The 18,548-nt window shown below is 42.1% G+C and overlaps 1 protein-coding gene across 4 annotated transcripts in view; it reads right to left on the bottom strand.

Annotated features, from left to right (window-relative positions):
* The window catches only part of LOC133574886 (astrotactin-2), a 752,799-nt gene that overhangs the window by 246,205 nt on the left and 488,046 nt on the right, over positions 1-18,548 (bottom strand). For all 4 annotated transcript variants that reach the window (XM_061927222.1, XM_061927221.1, XM_061927224.1 and 1 more), the window contains one exon: positions 17,319-17,507. In XM_061927222.1, the coding sequence (XP_061783206.1) occupies positions 17,319-17,507 (189 nt within the window). The remainder of the gene's footprint in view (positions 1-17,318; positions 17,508-18,548) is intronic.

Genomic DNA, 18,548 nt, shown 5'->3' on the forward strand with positions numbered 1-18,548 from the left:
GACATATTTGGAGTTTATTGCTGTTTTCCTGTGTGTAGTGTTTTAGTTCTTGTCTTGCGCTCCTATTTTTGTGGATTTTTCTCTTTTTTTGGTGTTTTCCTTCGAGCGATATTCCCCGCATCTACTTTGTTTTAGCAATCGACAATATTTCAGTGGTTTTTAACCTTCTTTGTGGGGACATTGTTGATTGTCACGTCATGTGGACGCCGTCTTTGCTCCACAGTAAGTCTTTGCTGTCGTCCAGCATTCTGTTTTTGTTGACTTTGTCGCCAGTTCAGTTTCAATCAATCAATTCCTTTATTGTCATTGTCATAAGAACACTTAAGTCATACATGAACAACGAGATTTTGTTTGACCTTTGTCCAGCGGCATAGAAACTGCATTGATGTGCAGGTTGACAATAGTTTACATTTTAGCATTGTCAGGAAGATCGCGATAAGAGGGACGTGGGGGTGGGAACAGTCAGATGTCTGATGGGTGTTACGTTGCTGTTGCAGCAATGCAATGTCCAGAGCACAATTATTGAGGTGGTGAAGAGTGAGGTAATAAGATTGTCCGGGGCAGAAAAGGGGCAGGCTGTTCATTTAGCAGTCTCACAGCCTGGGGATACAGACTGTGAGACATTCTGGTGGTCGAATCGATCTATACCTCCTTCCAGAGGGTAGCAGGTTGAAGAGGCCATGTGCTGGGTGGTATCTGTCCTTCAGGATGTTGCGTACTCACTTTAGGCAGCGAGTTGTGTACATGGCACTCATCTCTGGGAGTATTGTCGTTTTAGTTTCATTCTGCATAGCCTTCTCTAAGCTTCGATGCCTTTTCTTAGGGGCACTCACCTTTTGTTTATTTTTGGTTTAAGCATTAGACACAATTTTACCTGCACACTGCCTCCCGCTGTTTCAGACATCGACAAAGCAATTAGCTACCGGCTGCCACCTACTGATATTACACGGTTACTCTGCCGAGCTCTAAACAGCACCGACACTCAACAACAACACACCATTTGCAGACTATAATTACTGGTTTGCAGAAAATATTTTTAACCCAAATAAGTTTAACTAGACCAGGGGTCGGCAACCTTTACCAGTCAAAGAGCCATTTTGACCAGTTCCACAAAATTTAGAAAACAATGGGAGCCGCAAAATTTTTTTAAATTTTAAATGAAATAACAATGTATATAAAAAATGTTTTTTGCTTTGTGCTATGTATAAACCAGGGGTCTCAGACACGTTGCCCACACCTTTATATGGGGTTTTTAAGCTGGTGCGGCACGCGGGTTTTGAATGAATAGCGCTTGTCAGCGTCATGCGTGCCGTGATGGTACAGCTTATAGCGCCCACTACAACCAGCGTGCCTGATCAGCCACATGCTGTATGGTGCTTCCGCTTGCTCACGTAAGTGACAGCAAGGCATACTTGCTCAACAACCACACAGGTTACACTGACGGTGGCGGTATAAAAAAAACTTTAACACTCTTACTAATAATGCGCCACACTGTGAACCCACACCAAACAAGAATGACAAACACATTTCGGGAGAACATCTGCACCGTAACACAACATGAACACAACAGGACAAATACCCAGAATCCCATGCAGCCCTAACTCTTCCGGGATACATTATACACCCCCGCTACCAAACCCCGCCCACCTCAACCGACGCACAGAGGTGTGAGGGAGCAAGCTTGGGGTGGGGGCGGGGTTTGGTGGTAGCAGGGGTGTATAATGTAGCCGGAAGAGTCAGGGCTGCATGGGATTCTGGGTGTTTGTTCTGTTGTGTTTATGTTGTGTTAAGGTGCAGATGTTCTCCCGAAATGTGTTTGTCATTCAAGTTTGGTTTTGGTTCAAAGTGTGGCGCATTATTAGTAAAAGTGTTAAAGTTGTTTTATATGGTCACCGTCAGTGTAACCTGTGTGGCTGTTGAGCAAGTATGCCTTGCTGTCACGTACGTGTGCAAGCAGAAGATGTATATTGTATAACAAGTGATGGGCTGGCACGCTGTCAATACAGATTGTAGAGGGCGCCAAATGTTGTACCATCACGGCACGCCCTTAATAAAGCTTTAAGAGTGAAAATCGGTGAATATTAATCCCGGGAGTTTTCTGCGAGAGGCACTGAAATCCGGAAGTCTCACGGGACAATTGGGGGGTTCAGCAAGTAAGCTGCTGAGCCGCATCAGAGTGATCAAAGAGCCGCATGCGGCTCCGGAGCCGCGGGTTGCCGACCCCTGAACTAGACAATCTCCCACGGCACACCAGACTGTATCTCACAGTACACTAGTGGTTAAAAAACACTGGACTAGAGGGTGGAAAATGTGCTGACGTTAGATTACGACAATGTGTGACGTTGCGTCTTTCTAATACATAATATAGATGAAAATGGCCTTCTGGATTGACTGATATGAACATAAACAAACGGCGTATTGCGACCGATAGCGTGACAACACTCAAAGCGGGTGTTTTATTGGCAGAAAATATGGAAATAAAACCTGCGAGTACACATGCTTCATATGTTGGGCTGTCACGTCCCCAGTCATATCTCATACAAGGTGTAATGGAATTGCTCTCAACCGTAACATTTACATTAACACGTGAAAGTGTGTATCACCCTCCCGAACGCACACCGAGCCAGAAATAGTCATGCGCTGCAATTCTATAACAGCAAAAAAAATTAATTCCCCGAGTCCGCCAGCAAGACGCCGTGCGGAGCGAGATCAATTTGAGACAAAAAGGCGTGCAATGGAGTTACGAATCACAATCATTTTTTAATACAATACGGAACTCGTGAGGCTGTTAGGATTCATTTACATCATGTCATGTCTCACCAAAAAGGTGAGGCGGTACTCATCCGAAGTTGAAGTTCTGCATCTGCATATCAAAGCTGCACGAGGGTGGAGACGGGCGGTGGTAGTGGTGGGGATTAGGTGAATAATAATCTGCATTTACATAGTGCTATAAATAAAAAAAATTTTAAAGTACAGCATATGCACAGGGAGCAAGTCGCTCATGAACCGAGCTTTTTGTTCATTTAACAAAACAAAAAAAAGTCGCATGGACTAGATAAGCGACTCGTGAGCTGTGACATGTGGTAAAACACATGTTTGATTACAGAGGGAGGGGGAGGTGGATGTTATAATCCCGTGTGCTTTGTGCTTGTCTGCACTGCAAAAACTGAAATGCAAGTAAGATTAAATATCTCAAATAAGGGCGATATTTGCTTATTTTCTGTCTGATAAGATAATTCTTCTCACTAAGCAGATTTTATGTTAGTGTTTTACTTGTTTTAAAGGGGAACATTATCACAATTTCAGAATGGTTAAAACCATTAAAAATCAGATCCCAATGGCTTATTATATTTTTCAAAGTTTTTTTCAAAATTTTACCCATCACGCAATATCCCTGAAAAAAGCCTGATTTTAACCATCGTTATATACACCCGTCCATTTTCCTGTGACGTCACATAGTGAAGCCAAAACAAACAAACATGGCGCATAGAACAGCAAGCTATAGCGACATTAGCTCGGATTCAGACTCGGATTTCAGCAGCTTAAGCGATTCAACAGATTACGCATGTATTGAAACGGATGGTTGTAGTGTGGAGGCAGGTAGCGAAAACGGAATTGAAGAAGAAACTGAAGCCATTGAGCCATATCGGTTTGAACCGTATGCAAGCGAAACCGACGAAAACGACACGACAGCCAGCGACACGGGAGAAAGCGAGGACGAATTTGGCGATCGCCTTCTAACCAACGATTGGTATGTGTTTGTTTGGCATTAAAGGAAACTAACAACTATGAACTAGGTTTACAGCAACAACATGCACTTTGAGAGTGCAGACAGCCCAATTTTCATCAATTAATATATTCTGTAGACATACCCTCATCCGCGCTCTTTTCCTGAAAGCTGATCTGTCCAGTTTTGGAGTTGATGTCAGCAGGCCAGGGAAGCTAGGGTCGATAGGGGGTTTAGCTCGCTCGTCTGCGGGAACAAACTGCCGCCATTGCTTGCCGTGCTACCAAGGTCCTTTGTTCCTGAATTGCTCACACACTCCGGCAGATTCAATGGGCGTCTGGCGGCAGATTTCTTTGACTTTATCGTTGGAAATGCATCTGCTTTGAGTGTCGCAGGATATCCACACATTCTTGCCATCTCTGTCGTAGCATAGCTTTCGTCGGTAAAGTGTGCGGAACAAACGTCCAATTTCTTGCCACTTTCACATCTTTGGGCCACTGGTGCAACTTGAATCTGTCCCTGTTTGTGTTGTTACACCCGACAACACACCGATGAGGCATGATGTCTCCAAGGTACGGAAAACAGTCGAAAAAACGGAAAATAACAGAGCTGATTTGACTCGGTGTTTGAGAAAATGGCGGATTGCTTCCCGATGTGACGCTACGTTGTGACGTCATCGCTCCGAGAGCGAATATTAGAAAGGCGTTTAATTCGCCAAAATTCACCCATTTAGAGTTCGGAAATCGGTTAAAAAAATATATGGTCTTTTTTCTGCAACATCAAGGTATATATTGACGCTTACATAGGTCTGGTGATAATGTTCCCCTTTAAAGGTTTTGGTCTTAAATGATCTCAGTAAGATATTACAGTTTGTTGCTGATATGTTATGACCTATATTGAGTAAAACATGCTTGAAACTAGAATATCAGCTGTTGCAAAGCTGTGTCATCAACACTCACAAGTATAAAACTACTTTTTTAAAGTAAAAATGTCTTACTTCAAGCATGAAAAAAACAATCATGATGCCGAGCGCATATCATTATGTCAAGATAATGCATACTTGCCAACCCTCCCGGATTTTCCGGGAGACTCCCGAAATTCAGCGCCTCTCCCGAAAACCTCCCGGGACAAATTTTCTCCCGAAAATCTCCCGAAATTCATGCGTACCTGAGTGACGTGTCGACCGCCTGTTTTCACGTTCGCTTTCCCACAATATAAACAGCGTGCCTGCCCAATCACGTTATAACTGTAGAATGATCGAGGGCGAGTTCTTGGTTTCCTATGTGGGTTTATTGTTAGGCAGTTTCATTAACGTCCTCCCAGCGCGGCAACAACACACAACAACAGCAGTCACGTTTTCGTCTGCCGTAAACAGTAATGTTGTGACACTCTTAAGCAGGACAATACTGCCATTTACTGTACATGCATATGTGACAATAACATCTACTGCTTTTAGAGAGTGCAGTGCACAACTGCGCACACAACAAGGAGACGAAGCAGAATGCATCATCAGAGAGGGTGTTCAGCATGGTTAGAAAAATAGTGACAGAGAATAGAACAAGGATGGACAATTCAACCCTTAACTCAACAATGAGTAGATGAGTGTTATGTGTGTGTGTGTGTGTATATGTGTAAATAAATGAACACTGAAATTCAAGAATTTCTCTTATTTTATATATATATATATATATATATATATATATATATATATATATATATATATATATATATATATACTGTATGTATATATATATATATATATATATATATATATATATATATATATATATATATATATATATATATATAGCTAGAATTCACCAAAAGTCACATATTTCTTATATATATATATATATATATATACATCCATCCATTTTCTACCGCGTATTCCCTTCGGGGTCGCGGGGGGCGCTGGAGCCTATCTCAGCTACAATCGGGCGGAAGGCGGGGTACACCATGGACAAGTCGCCACCTCATCGCATATATATATATATATATATATATATATATATATATATATATATATATATGAAATACTTGACTTGGTGAATTCTAGCTGTAAATATACTCCTCCCCTCTTAACCACGCCCTCAACTACGCCCCCTTCCGACCACGCCTCCCCACCTCCCGAAATCGGAGGTCTCAAGGTTGGCAAGTATGAGATTATGGCACTAGCATTTACTTCATTTAAGAATATTTTTCAACATATTGAGCAAAAAGGTCTCTTTTTTTTTCTACCAAGAAAAGTGCACTTGTTATTAGTGAGAATATACTTATTTTAAGGTATTCTTGGGTTCATTGGGGTTAGCTAATTTTGCTTGTTTTGGAAAGTCTTAACAAGCCAAATGTTCTTGTTCTATTGGCAGATAATTTTGCTGAGTTCAAATAAAATACCCCTCATTTTTGTATTTTTTTTTTCTTGTTTTTGAACACTGACTTTTTGCAGTGTGGTAGCAGTGGTGGAAAGGAAAGGAAATAATGTTGGGTAAAATAAATATGAAGTGTGCTTAATGAGCGTAGTAGTAACGAGTAACAAAAATGAATTGCATACATGCCTGACATTGTACACAAATACACATCATGCGCCTTGTATCAGAAACATCAGTGTTTCTAAAGCCGAATGGATACATCCTTTAGTAGGGAATATTACAAAAAACAATCCATCATGTTATGGCCTTTCCTTTTAACAACACTCAGTAAACGTTTGGGGACTGAGGAAACCAATTTTTGAAGCTTTTGAGTTGGAATTTGTTCCCATTCTTGCTTGATGTACAGCTTAAGTTGTTCAACAGTCCGGGGTCTCTGTTGTTGTATTTTAGGCTTAATCGTGTTCAATGGGAGACAGGTCTGGACTACAGGCAGGCCAGTCTAGTACCCGCACTCTTTTACTACGAAGCCACGCTGTTGTAACACGTGGCTTGGCGTTGTATTGCAAAAATATGCAGGGGCGTCCATGATAACGTTGCTTGCGATATCCTTTACACGCTGATGTCGCTTTTTGATGCAGTAACGCCTGAGGGATCGAAGGTCACGGGTATTCAACGTTGGTTTTCAGCCTTTATACATATGTTGCTCCAAAACCTGCTGTGCTGGCTGTCCAGAGTCGGGACCCGGGGTGGACCGCTCGCCTGTGCATCGGTTGGGGACATCTCTGCGCTGCTGACCCGTCTCCGCTCGGGATGGTCTCCGGCTGGCCCCACTATGGACTGGACTCTCACTATTATGTTAGATCCACTATGGATTGGACTTTAACAATATTATACTAGACCCACTCGACGTCCATTGCATCCGGTCTCTCCTATGAGGGAAGGGGGGGGGGGGGGGGGGGGGTTGTCACCCACATCTGCGGTCTTCTCCAAGGTTTCTCATAGTCATTCACATCGATGTCCCACTGGGTTGTGAGTTTTTCCTTGCCCTTATGTGGGCTCTGAACCGAGGATGTCGTTGTGGCTTGTGCAGCCCTTTGAGACACTTGTGATTTAGGGCTATATAAATAAACAGTGATTGATTGATTGACACCTGTATGTACCTTTCAGCATTAATGGTGCCTTCACAGATGTGCAAATTACCCATGTCTTGGGCACTAATACACCCCCATACCATCACAAATGCTGGCTTTTGAACTTTGCACCTATAACAATCTGGATGGTTCTTTTCCTCTTTGTTCCAGAGGGCACAACGTCCACAGTTTCCCAAAACAATTTGGAAATGTGGACTCGTTAGACCACAGGACACTTTTCCACTTTGCATCAGTCCATCTTAGATGAGCTCGGGCCCAGCGGAGCCGGCGGCGTTTCTGGGTGTTGTTGATAAATGGCTTTCACTTTGCATAGTAGAGTTTTAACTTGCACTTACAGATGTAGTGACCAACTGTAGTTACTGACAGTGGTTTACTGAAGTGTTCCTGAGCCCATGTGGTGATATCCTTTACACACTGATGTCGCTTTTTGATGCAGTACCGCCTGAGGGATCGAAGGTCACGAGCATTCAATGTTGATTTTTGGCTTTGCCGTTTACATGCAGTGATTTATCCAGATTCTCTGACCATTTTGATGAGATTACGGACCGTATAAATCCCTAAATTTCTTGCGATAGCTGGTTGAGAAATTATGTTCTTAAACTGTTCGACAATTTGCTCACGCATTTGTTGACAAAGTGGTGACCCTCGCCCCATCCTTGTTTGTGAATGACTGAGCATTTCATGGAAGCTGCTTTTATACCCAATCATGGCACCCACCTGTTCCCAATTAGCCTTTTCACCTGTGGGATGTTCCATATAAGTGTTTGATGAGCATTCCTCAACTTTATCAGTCTTTTTTGCCACTTGTCAAATGAGCTAGTTTTTGCAAAAAATAACAAAGTTTACCAGTTTGAACGTTAAGTATCTTGTCTTTGCAGTCTATTCAATTGAATATAGGTTGAAAATGATTTGCAAATCATTGTATTCTGTTTTAATTTACGATTTACACAACGTGCCAACTTAACTGGTTTTGGGTTTTGTATGAATGAAGGCAATATAGTTTTATAGATGTCTCCGAAGTGCTTCCACGGGTTGTTTTCACATTTTTCAGACTTATGCAGATCTCAAGCACACAAAAACATATTCTTAACGCTGACACAAACGTAACAATTTTAACCTGTATGATAGACTAGTTGCATGTCTAAGCAACATAAATCATTTTATTACATCATGCACAGGCCAGCCTGAAGGTGTGGTTAGCCGAGCATGACCATCATGACCCGGCGGGCTTGTGGACGGGGGAGGGGCCCGGTAATGTGCCCTTGAAAAGCATCAGTGTAGCGTGCATGTGTGCAAATAGAAGGCAGCCAGTGAAGGGGAAAACTGCGATACAGATAGCCGCTCGTCATCTCCGCACAGGAGCTTTTTCGGTGACTTTTATCAAGGCGCCGCACCTTGGAGGGAGGGCTGACAGTTTACCAAGACAGGGGATCAAGTCTCAATCCTCCCGAAACTCGGGACGTCACTCTCCTGACTGCCTGTCACTCACATGCTGCAATACTGTACCCACACGGCACAGAGCTGCGGAAAAAATAAAATAAATATATATATATATATATATATATATATATATATATATATATATATATATATATATATATATATATATATGTATATATATATATATATATATATATATATATATATATATATATATATATATATATATATACTATATTGCCAAAAGTATGGCCACATATGAACTTGAAGTGCCATCCCATGGAGTGTCACCTACTCAGTGGCCTTGTGATCGGTAGGTTGTGAGTTCAAACCCCCTGCCGAGTCATACCAAAGACTATAAAAAATGGGAACCATTACCTCCCTGCTTGGCATTCAGCATCAAGGGTTGGAATTGGTGGTTAAATCACCAAAAAAATCATTCCCGGGCGCGGCCACCGCTGCTGCTCACTGCTCCCCTCACCTCCCGGTGGGTGATCAAGGGTGATGGGTCAAATGCAGAGAATCATTTTGCCACACCTGTGACAATCATTGGTACTTTAACTTTAATTGTCCCAAATATTTTGGTATTCTGGATCAGTGGTTCTCAAATGGGGGCACGCGTACCCCTGGGGGTACTTGAGATTTTTTTTAAATATTCTAAAAATAGCAACAATTCAAAAATCCTTTATAAATATAAATAAAAACCTATCTTTTTTTTCCCAAATAGTTCAAGAAAGACCACTACAAATGAGCAATATTTTGCACTGTTATACAATTTAATAAATCAGAAACTGATGACATAGTGCTGTATTTTACTTCTTTATCTCTTTTTTTTCAACCAAAAATGCATTGCTCTGATTAGGGGGTACTTGAATTAAAAAAAACTTCACAGGGGGTACATCACTGAAAAAAAGGTTGAGAACCACTGTTCTGGAGCATTCAAAGTTCCTTTCACTGGAACTAACCAACCCCACACCATAATTCCTCCTCCACCAAATTTCACACCCTGCACAATGCAGTACGAAATGTAGCGTTCTCCTGGCAACCTTCAAACCCAGACTCGTCCATCAGATTGCCAGATGGAAAAGCGTGATTCGTCAGTCCAGAGAAGGCGTCTCCACTGCTCTAGAGTCCAGTGGCGACGTGCTTTACACCACTGCATCCCACGCTTTGCATTGGACTTGGTGATGTATGGCTTAGATGCAGCTGCCCGGCCATGGAAACCCATTCCATGAAGCTCTCTGCATACTGTACGTGAGCTAATAGGAAGGTCACATGAAGATTGGAGCTATGTGGCAACTTACTGTGCAGAAAGTCTTTGCACTATGCTGACCCCTCTCTGTCAGTTTACGTGGCCTACTGACTTGCTGTTGTTCCCAAACTCTTCACTTTTCTTATAATAACGTTGACTTTGGAATATTTAGGAGCGAGGGAATTTCACGACTGGATTTGTTGCACAGGTGGCATCCTATGACAGTTCCACGCTGGAAATCACTGGAGAAATAGTCTCCATGCCTAAGTGCTTGATTTTATACCCTGGGCCAAATGATTCTCAACATTTGGATGGGTGGCCAAATACTTTTGGCAACATAGTGTATATTGTGTTCCCGTGCGATGGCTCTGTGTTTTTACAGTGCAGCAAATTGAAAATGATAAAAGAGTGCCAGTGCTGGCGATAATGTGTCTTCAGAGACGCGGGGAGATAAACACAGAGGTGTGAAACAAGGGTAAAAAGGAAGGATTGTTTGTTCAATATACACTAGTGACACAGTAATGAGGCGCAGTGGAACCTGAGGTTGCACACTTCTGACCCAACAGGATTCAATCTGGGGATGCGGTTTACTTTTTCTTTGACTTATTTGCGATCCCAAAAGACAAAGTCGCCACAACAGTAATAATAATAATACAACTGTATTATATATAAGACAACTCCTCTGTTTCAAGACCAGTTTTTTGAAAAAAAAATATACATTTTAAACACTTGCTTTTTGTTTGGTTGCTTGTCTATGCATCGTGTGTGCGCAAAATATATTTGTGGAGGAGGGCGTGGTCAGCGTGCCTCCTGCAGGAGTGGGGTGTGTATGGCCCGGCCTCGAAGCCAGCGGCAGGTGAGTGGATTGCCCAGCTGGGGTTGATTATCTAATCACCTTTCGCCCTTATTAGCAGCAGCCGGAACGAGACACGTGGTTGGAGTTGGAGCCAGGGAAAGACACATGGACAGAAACATCTCCGGACTGAAAAGTCCAAACATATATTGCTGGAAAGCAATCTCTACATGTGAGCACATACTTGCCAACCTTGAGACCTCCGATTTCGGGAGGTGGGGGGTGGGGGCGTGGTCGGGGGTGGGGCAGGGCGTGGTTGAGGGCGTGGTTAAGAGGGGAGGAGCATATTGACAGCTAGAATTCACCAAGTCAAGTATTTCATGCATATATATATATATATATATATATATATATATATATATATATATATATATATATCTACATCCTGAAAATATGCAAACAAAACTGTGTTTAGATAATTGATACTTCAAACTTGCATAAATAAATATTAAGGAATATAACATAACTTGGCTTCTGAGAGTTTCAAAATGTAATGAATAAAATGCTAAAGTTGTTGATAAACAAGCAATTATTTTAATAATTAAATATGGTCATTTTAAATGAATTATTATGATAATTTAAAATTAATTATTTCAAATATGCTTATTTTAATGTATAATTCTAATGCCTGGATGTAATAAGGAGTCAGAAAAAATACAAATAAAAATACAATTAATTTTGATGTTTTTAGCCAAATATAGTAAAAATGTATTTAGTTTTTTTTTTTTTTTTAATTAATAAATATATTTATTTGTATGTAAGATAAACATAATAATACAATTTATCTCTAGTCTGGATGATTTATTTCTTGTCACCCAGTTGTCCTCCTGTCGTGAAAAAAGGCTGTCCTCACTCAGGTCCGCGTGGAGCTGGAGGGGGCGTGGCCTCCAGCTCCGGCTAAAAATCGGGAGATTTTCGGGAGAATATTTGTCCCGGGAGGTTTTCGGGAGAGGCGCTGAATTTCGGGAGTCTCCCGGAAAATTCGGGAGGGTTGGCAAGTATGTGTGAGCATGACAATAAAAACTCGCTCAACCCTGTACACCGGGCTCAAGAAGATCTGTCGGCATCAGGAGGGAAAGCTCCCCAATATTATTGGTTAATTATTTTTTGTTTTTTTGGTTGTTTTACTTTTGTAGCTACCGTATTTTTCGGAGTATAAGTCGCACCGGAATATAAGACGCACATGCCGAAAATGCATAATAAAGAAGGAAAAAAAAACATATATAAGTCGCACTGGAGCCTGGCCAAACTATGAAAAAAACTGCGACTTATAGTCCGAAAAATACGGTACCGTATTTTCCGCACTATAAGGCGCACCTAAAAACCACAATTTTTCTCAAAAGCTGACAGTGCGCCTTATAACCCGGTGCGCTTTATTACGATTCATTTTCATAAAGTTTCGATCTCGCAACTTCGGTAAACAGCCGCCATCTTTTTTCCCGGTAGAACAGGAAGCGCTTCTTCTTCTACGCAAGCAACCGCCAAGGAAAGCACCCGCCCCCATAGAACAGGAAGCACTTCTTCTTCTACTGTAAGCAACCACCCGCCCCCGGAAGAAGAAGAAAAAACGCGCGGATATCACCGTACGTTTCATTTCCTGTTTACATCTGTAAAGACCACAAAATGGCTCCTACTAAGCGATCCGGTTCATAAAAAGACGCAATCTCTCCATCCGCACACGGATTACTACCGTATTTCACAGCAACTGATATTCCTGTGAACCGCACTGTGGAACGGGAGCACGTACGGTGAATATTCGCACCACAGGGAATGAGAAGTCATCCTTCACTGTGGTTCTAGCTTGCCATGCTAACTTCCACCCATGGTGATATTCAAAAGGAAGACCTTGCCAAAAGAGACCTTTCCAGCCGGCGTCATCATAAAAGCTAACTCGAAGGGATGGATGGATGAAGAAAAGATGAGCGAGTGGTTAAGGTAAGTTTACGCGAAGAGGCCGGGTGGCTTTTTTCACACAGCTCCGAAGGCGAACACACCTTCACTAAGACGGGCAGACAGCGCCGGACGACATACGCCAACATTTGCCAGTGGATCGTAAATGCCTGGGCAGATATTTCGGTCACAACTGTGGTCCGAGCTTTCCGGAAGGCAGGATTCACAGAACTGCTGCACAACAACAGCGACACTGAATCCGATGACTTCGACGAGACGGAGCCGGCCATTTTTGGATCCCACGCTTGCGCAACTTTTCAATTCGGACACCGAAGACGAAGAATTCGAAGGATTTACGAATGAAGAATAACTTCAGAAGGTGAGCGCTATGTTTATTTTGTGTGTTGTGACATTAACGTTCGAGCAACATTATGTTGCTATTGCTCTACACCATTTTGAATTTTACTATGTTTGTGATTGCACATTTGCGTACATTTTGGGACAGAGTTGTTAGAACGCTGGTTTTCAATATATTATTAAAGTTTGACTGAACTATCTGACTGTTTTTTTGACATTCCCTTTAGCGCAGCGTAGGCGCGGCTTATAATCCGGGGCGGCTTATTGGTGGACAAAGTTATGAAATATGTAATTCATTGAAGGTGCGGCTAATAATCCGGTGCGCCTTATAGTGCGGAAAATGCGGTATATGTAGAAATGGTACTGCTGGAGTGGCAGCTGGTTGCATCAGCTCTGCTCTTTTAATGTCCTTTGTGTTCTTTGATGTTTCCCCCTTACACACAAGGTCATGTGTGCTATGGCTATGCGGTTGTTTTTCCCCTTAGCCTCAGTCTGGGGCCAAGGCTTAGACTGAATATTTTTTAATCTTTTCACCCCCCCCCCCCCCCCCCCCTCCCTCCAATGACAATATAAAACAAACGTCAGAGAGAAGTTACTTAAGCGCAAAATGTATGACCAACGTGGTGAAGCTGTATTTTCATTTGCACCTAAATGTTTTGACAAGTTGTCTAAGACACATATATATATATACATATATAAAATGTATTTGGTTAGTTAGAATATATTGATTTAATCGATGTTTAATATATCCATCCATCCATCCATTTTCTACCGCTTATTCCCTTTGGGGTCGCGTGGTGTTTAATATATGTAAATGTATTTTTCCACAGTTTTTTGAGTCCCTTTTTTTGCAGGTATTTTGCTTAGTTTTTATTTTGTAATCAGCCTGACCTAAGCCTTGATAATACCCTTTCATATCATTTGCCAATGTTGTAAACTGTACTGAAGGTTAGATTTAATTATTGAATACAATTCAAATAAAGAGTAATCATACCAATGCAGTGTTACTAGTTGAGTTGGCCGCTCTTGAGTGAAAAAGTTGGGCTACGAGGTCATCATGGTTAAGAACCCTTGGTCTAGACCAGGGGTCGGCAACCCGCAGCTCCGGAGCCGCATGCGGCTCTTTGATCACTCTGATGCGGCTCAGCAGCTTACTTGCTGAACCCCCCAATTTTCCCGTGAGACTTCCGGATTGTAGTGCCTCTCGCAGAAAACTACCGGGATTAATATTCGTGCCATGATGGTACAACATTTGGCGCCCTCTACAAACTGTATTAACAGCGTGCCAGCCCAACGCTTGTTATACAATATACATCTTCTGCTTCCACACGTACGTAACAGCAAGGCATACTTGGTCAACAGCCACACAGGTTACACTGACGGTGGTCATATAAAACAACTTTAACACTCTTACTAATAATGCGCCACACTTTGAACCAGAACCAAACAAGAATGACAAACACATTTCGGGAGAACATCTGCACCTTAACACAACATAAACACAACAGAACAAACACCCAGAATCCCATGCAGCCCTGACTCTTCTGGGCTACATTATACACCCCTGCTACCACCAAACCCCGCCCCCAACCCAACCCTGCTCCCTCACACATCACCCCCCCCCCCCCCCCCCCCTCTCTCTGTGCGTCGGTTGAGGTGGGCGGGGTTTGGTAGCGGGGGGGGGGGGGGTGTATAATGTATCCCGGAAGAGTTAGGGCTGCATGGGATTCTGGGTATTTGTCCTGTTGTGTTTATGTTGTGTTACGGTGCAGATGTTCTCCCGAAATTTGTTTGTCATTCTTGTTTGGTGTGGGTTCACAGTTTTTTTTTTTTTATACCGCCACCGTCAGTATGACCTGTGTGGTTGTTGACCAAGTATGCCTTGCTGTCACCTACGTGAGCAAGCGGAAGCCCCATATAAAGGGTGGTTGATCAGGCACGCTGGCTGTAGTAGGTGCTATATGCTGTACCATCACGGCACGCATGACGCTGAGCCATTCATTTAAAACCCGCGTGCCGCACCAGCTTTCAAATTCCACATAAAGGTGTGGGCAGCGTGTTTGAGACCCCTGGTTAATGCAAAGCAAATAAAAAACTTTGTATACAGTGTTATTTCGTTTAAATTTTCAAAAAATGTTTGCGGCTCCCATTGTTTTCTATAATTTGTGAAACTGGTCAAAATGGCTCTTTGACTGGTAAAGGTTGCCGACCCCTGGTCTAGACAATACGTTTTGGAAATGTTTTGGTGTATATATTGCATACATCTTGCTCTACAGTCACATTTCGACCCAATTAACATCTCTGCACTCCGCCCCCTCGAGTTTACCGGCCTTGCATCTATACCCAATCAGCTATCGCATAATTTTTGCAAAAGTACCAGGATGTCACTTTAAAAACACTGTTGAAATAAAAGGTGTCCTGATCAGGAAAAAATACAAATAAAAATACAATTAATTTTGATGTTTTTAGCAAAATATAGTAAACATGTATTTAGTTGTTTTTTTTTGTAAATTATTAAATATGTTTATTTTTAGGTAAGATAAACATAATAATACAATTTATCTCTAGTCTGGATGATTTAGTTCTTGTCACCCTGTTGTCCTCCCGTCATGAAAAAAGGCTGTCCTAACTCAGGTCCGCATGGAGCTGGAGGGGGCGTGGCTTCCAGCTCCGGCTGAAAATCGGGAGATTTTCGGGAGAATATTTGTCCCGGGAGGTTTTCGGGAGAGGCGCTGAATTTCGGGAGTCTCCCGGAAAATTCGGGAGGGTTGGCAAGTATGCCCATAGTTGAAATACAGCGGTATGCAATGGATTCCAAATCTGATCAGAAAGTAGAGGCTGGGCAGACAGAAGTTTCCTAAGAACAGAGGTGACTTCAAGAGGTCTCTAAATGATAGATAGCGGTAGCCGTAGCTTCTTTTATAACCTGCTCACCTGTGCGGCGAAATTTTTCTAAGAGAAATCGGTTTCTACAAATTACCAACAAACACCTGTCACATACTTACTTCCAACATATCGGTGCACATGTGGAAATGTGCAAACATGCAGACAGAGGTAAAAAACAACAACATCTGCTTGTCCACCCAAATGCATGGAAGTTATGATTTGACACCTTAACATGAGTATCAACATTGTAACACCATTTATAGGTCAGAAATGAGGCTTATCATCACACTTCCCCTTTTAAGTATTCTTGCAAGTTATTAGATGCCTCTGCTTTGTTGATTTAGATTAGATTAGATTTCTTTATTTGTACCCGCAGGCTAATTTTGCACCAAAATGCATAATAAAGAAGGAAAAAAACATATATAAGTGGCACTAGAGTATAAGTCACATTTTTGGGGGGAAATTTATTTGATAAAATCCAACACCAAGAATAGACATTTGAAAGGCAATTTAAAATAAATAAAGAATAGTGAACAACAGGCTGAATAAGTGTACGTTATATGAGGCATAAATAACCAACTGAGAACGTGCCTGGTATGTTAACGTAACATATTATGGTAAGAGTCATTCAAATAACTATAACATATAGAACATTCTATATGTTTACCAAACAATCTGTCACTACTAATCGCTAAATCCCATGCAATCTTATATGTCTAGTCTCTTACGTGAATGAGCTAAATAATATTATTTGATATTTTACAGTAATGGGTTAATTTCACACATAAGTCACTCCTGAGTATAAGTCGCACCCCTGGCCAAACTATGAAAAAAACTGCGACCTATAGTCCGAAAAATACGGTACATATTTTTGGATGTCTGAAAGTTTCATTAAGGGAAAAAATGTTTTGGACTTATGGAAACAAATTACTGAAGAAAACCGAGGCGTCACTGAATAGAGCCTCTAATTGTAGCATGTGTTCAAATGCTGTAAGTTGTGGATAAGGACAGGGCGTTAAGTGTAAGCAAGCGTTAATTAGAGTTTCGAAAAATGTGAAAACTTCTTACTCATTGATAGTAGGGAATGCTAGGACACTTGACACAATTAGGAACCAGACTAAGATATGGGGGAGTTACCAACTGATGTGTACCTACCTTGGAATTTTTGACCATATGGTACAGTTGTCTTGGCTCCGAGTGGTGTATGCTACTTGGCTATGTGTTATTATTTCCACTATTCTTGGTAGAAATTCATCCTATCACTCATGTATAGAACATTTCAATGCCATTGCATGTAGAACTAGTGAATTGGTAATATGTGTAATATGTGTTTTAGCCCTTGGAGTGATACAAATTAACAGTCATGGCGACACGATCGTGCACAGAAATGTACCTGAAAGTCATCTGGAAGATCTGTCCCAGGTTGACCTGCTGGCTTTTGTTGTCGTACCCGCGCAGCATCTCCCCGAACAAAGTGTCGTTAAAGTGAGCGGCCTTCCGCGGACATTTGGGCCCCTCGCAGTTGTCTGACTGCAGAAGACAGGAACGCCCGTCCGCTGCCAGTTTGTACTCCTGCACACACCTGGGGAGGGTTGAAGACAAGTCAGCGTGTCATCGTGTGCACACGTCGATGGGTTAACAATATTCCTGTGACAAAGACAGCGAGTGGGATGTTCCGCTGTCCTTCAATCGAACTTATGTGTAGAAAACAAAGACGTCCATAGCAAGAATACGAGGTGTGCAAATGCATCGGCAGATGGCCATCACTGAATTGTGCAGCCTATCGGAAATCAGTAGAAATGTTCTCGACGACAGCTAATTAAAAAAAAGCATTGCAGCGGAGTTAATTAACAGTCGGTATCAGCATAACACGTGTGTGATGTGTATTGAATGGCACGGACCAAATACCAACCGCGTCCTCCATCTCAACAGCAAAGGGGAAGTCGAAGGTGGTTAAATGGCTAAATTAACATACATGGACTCCAATGACAATACAGTAAAACTTCAGCCAGGACTAGAGCTGGTTGGCCAGCAGGGTGCGCTAAAGAGCCTTCCCTGCTCCGAGGAAGACCTAAATGTGCTTTATTGCCCGTGCCAAAACATGGAATAGACTATTTCATTGTAAAACACGACACAAAAAGTAAAAATAGATTATTTTTTTGTCTATACGTATGCAACAGATTACTCGTTAAGTCACATTTGACTACACTAGAGCGAGCTGGGACACAGGCATTTACAGTGTCTGTTAGCCCGGGTGAGGAGTCAGTTAAGCTAGAACTAACCAGCGCCAGGCTGGAAAATTCCTGCGCACATAGCATTTCTCGTAGAATAATACATAACTCACATAATGTTTTTTTCTGTAGTTACTGTGCCAGAGGCGGACATGCATTCTACTGAGGTGGCAAATCATCCTAGATGTGATCAAAATTATGTAAGGCGCACCACGCGAAATAGACGTAACGTTATTAATATCAGTACTGTCACGACTGGGACTGAGGCGTGGTTTGTTCTCCCGAGGTGCAAGTGATTTGGACCAGACGTGGCGTGAAGGTAAATACATGATTTATTTAAACACTATAACTACAAAAAAAAGTACAAACGAAAAGCGCGCACAGTGGCGGAG

The sequence above is a fragment of the Nerophis lumbriciformis genome, linkage group LG32 (assembly GCF_033978685.3).
Source record: "Nerophis lumbriciformis linkage group LG32, RoL_Nlum_v2.1, whole genome shotgun sequence".
Taxonomy (NCBI): Eukaryota; Metazoa; Chordata; class Actinopteri; order Syngnathiformes; family Syngnathidae; genus Nerophis; species Nerophis lumbriciformis.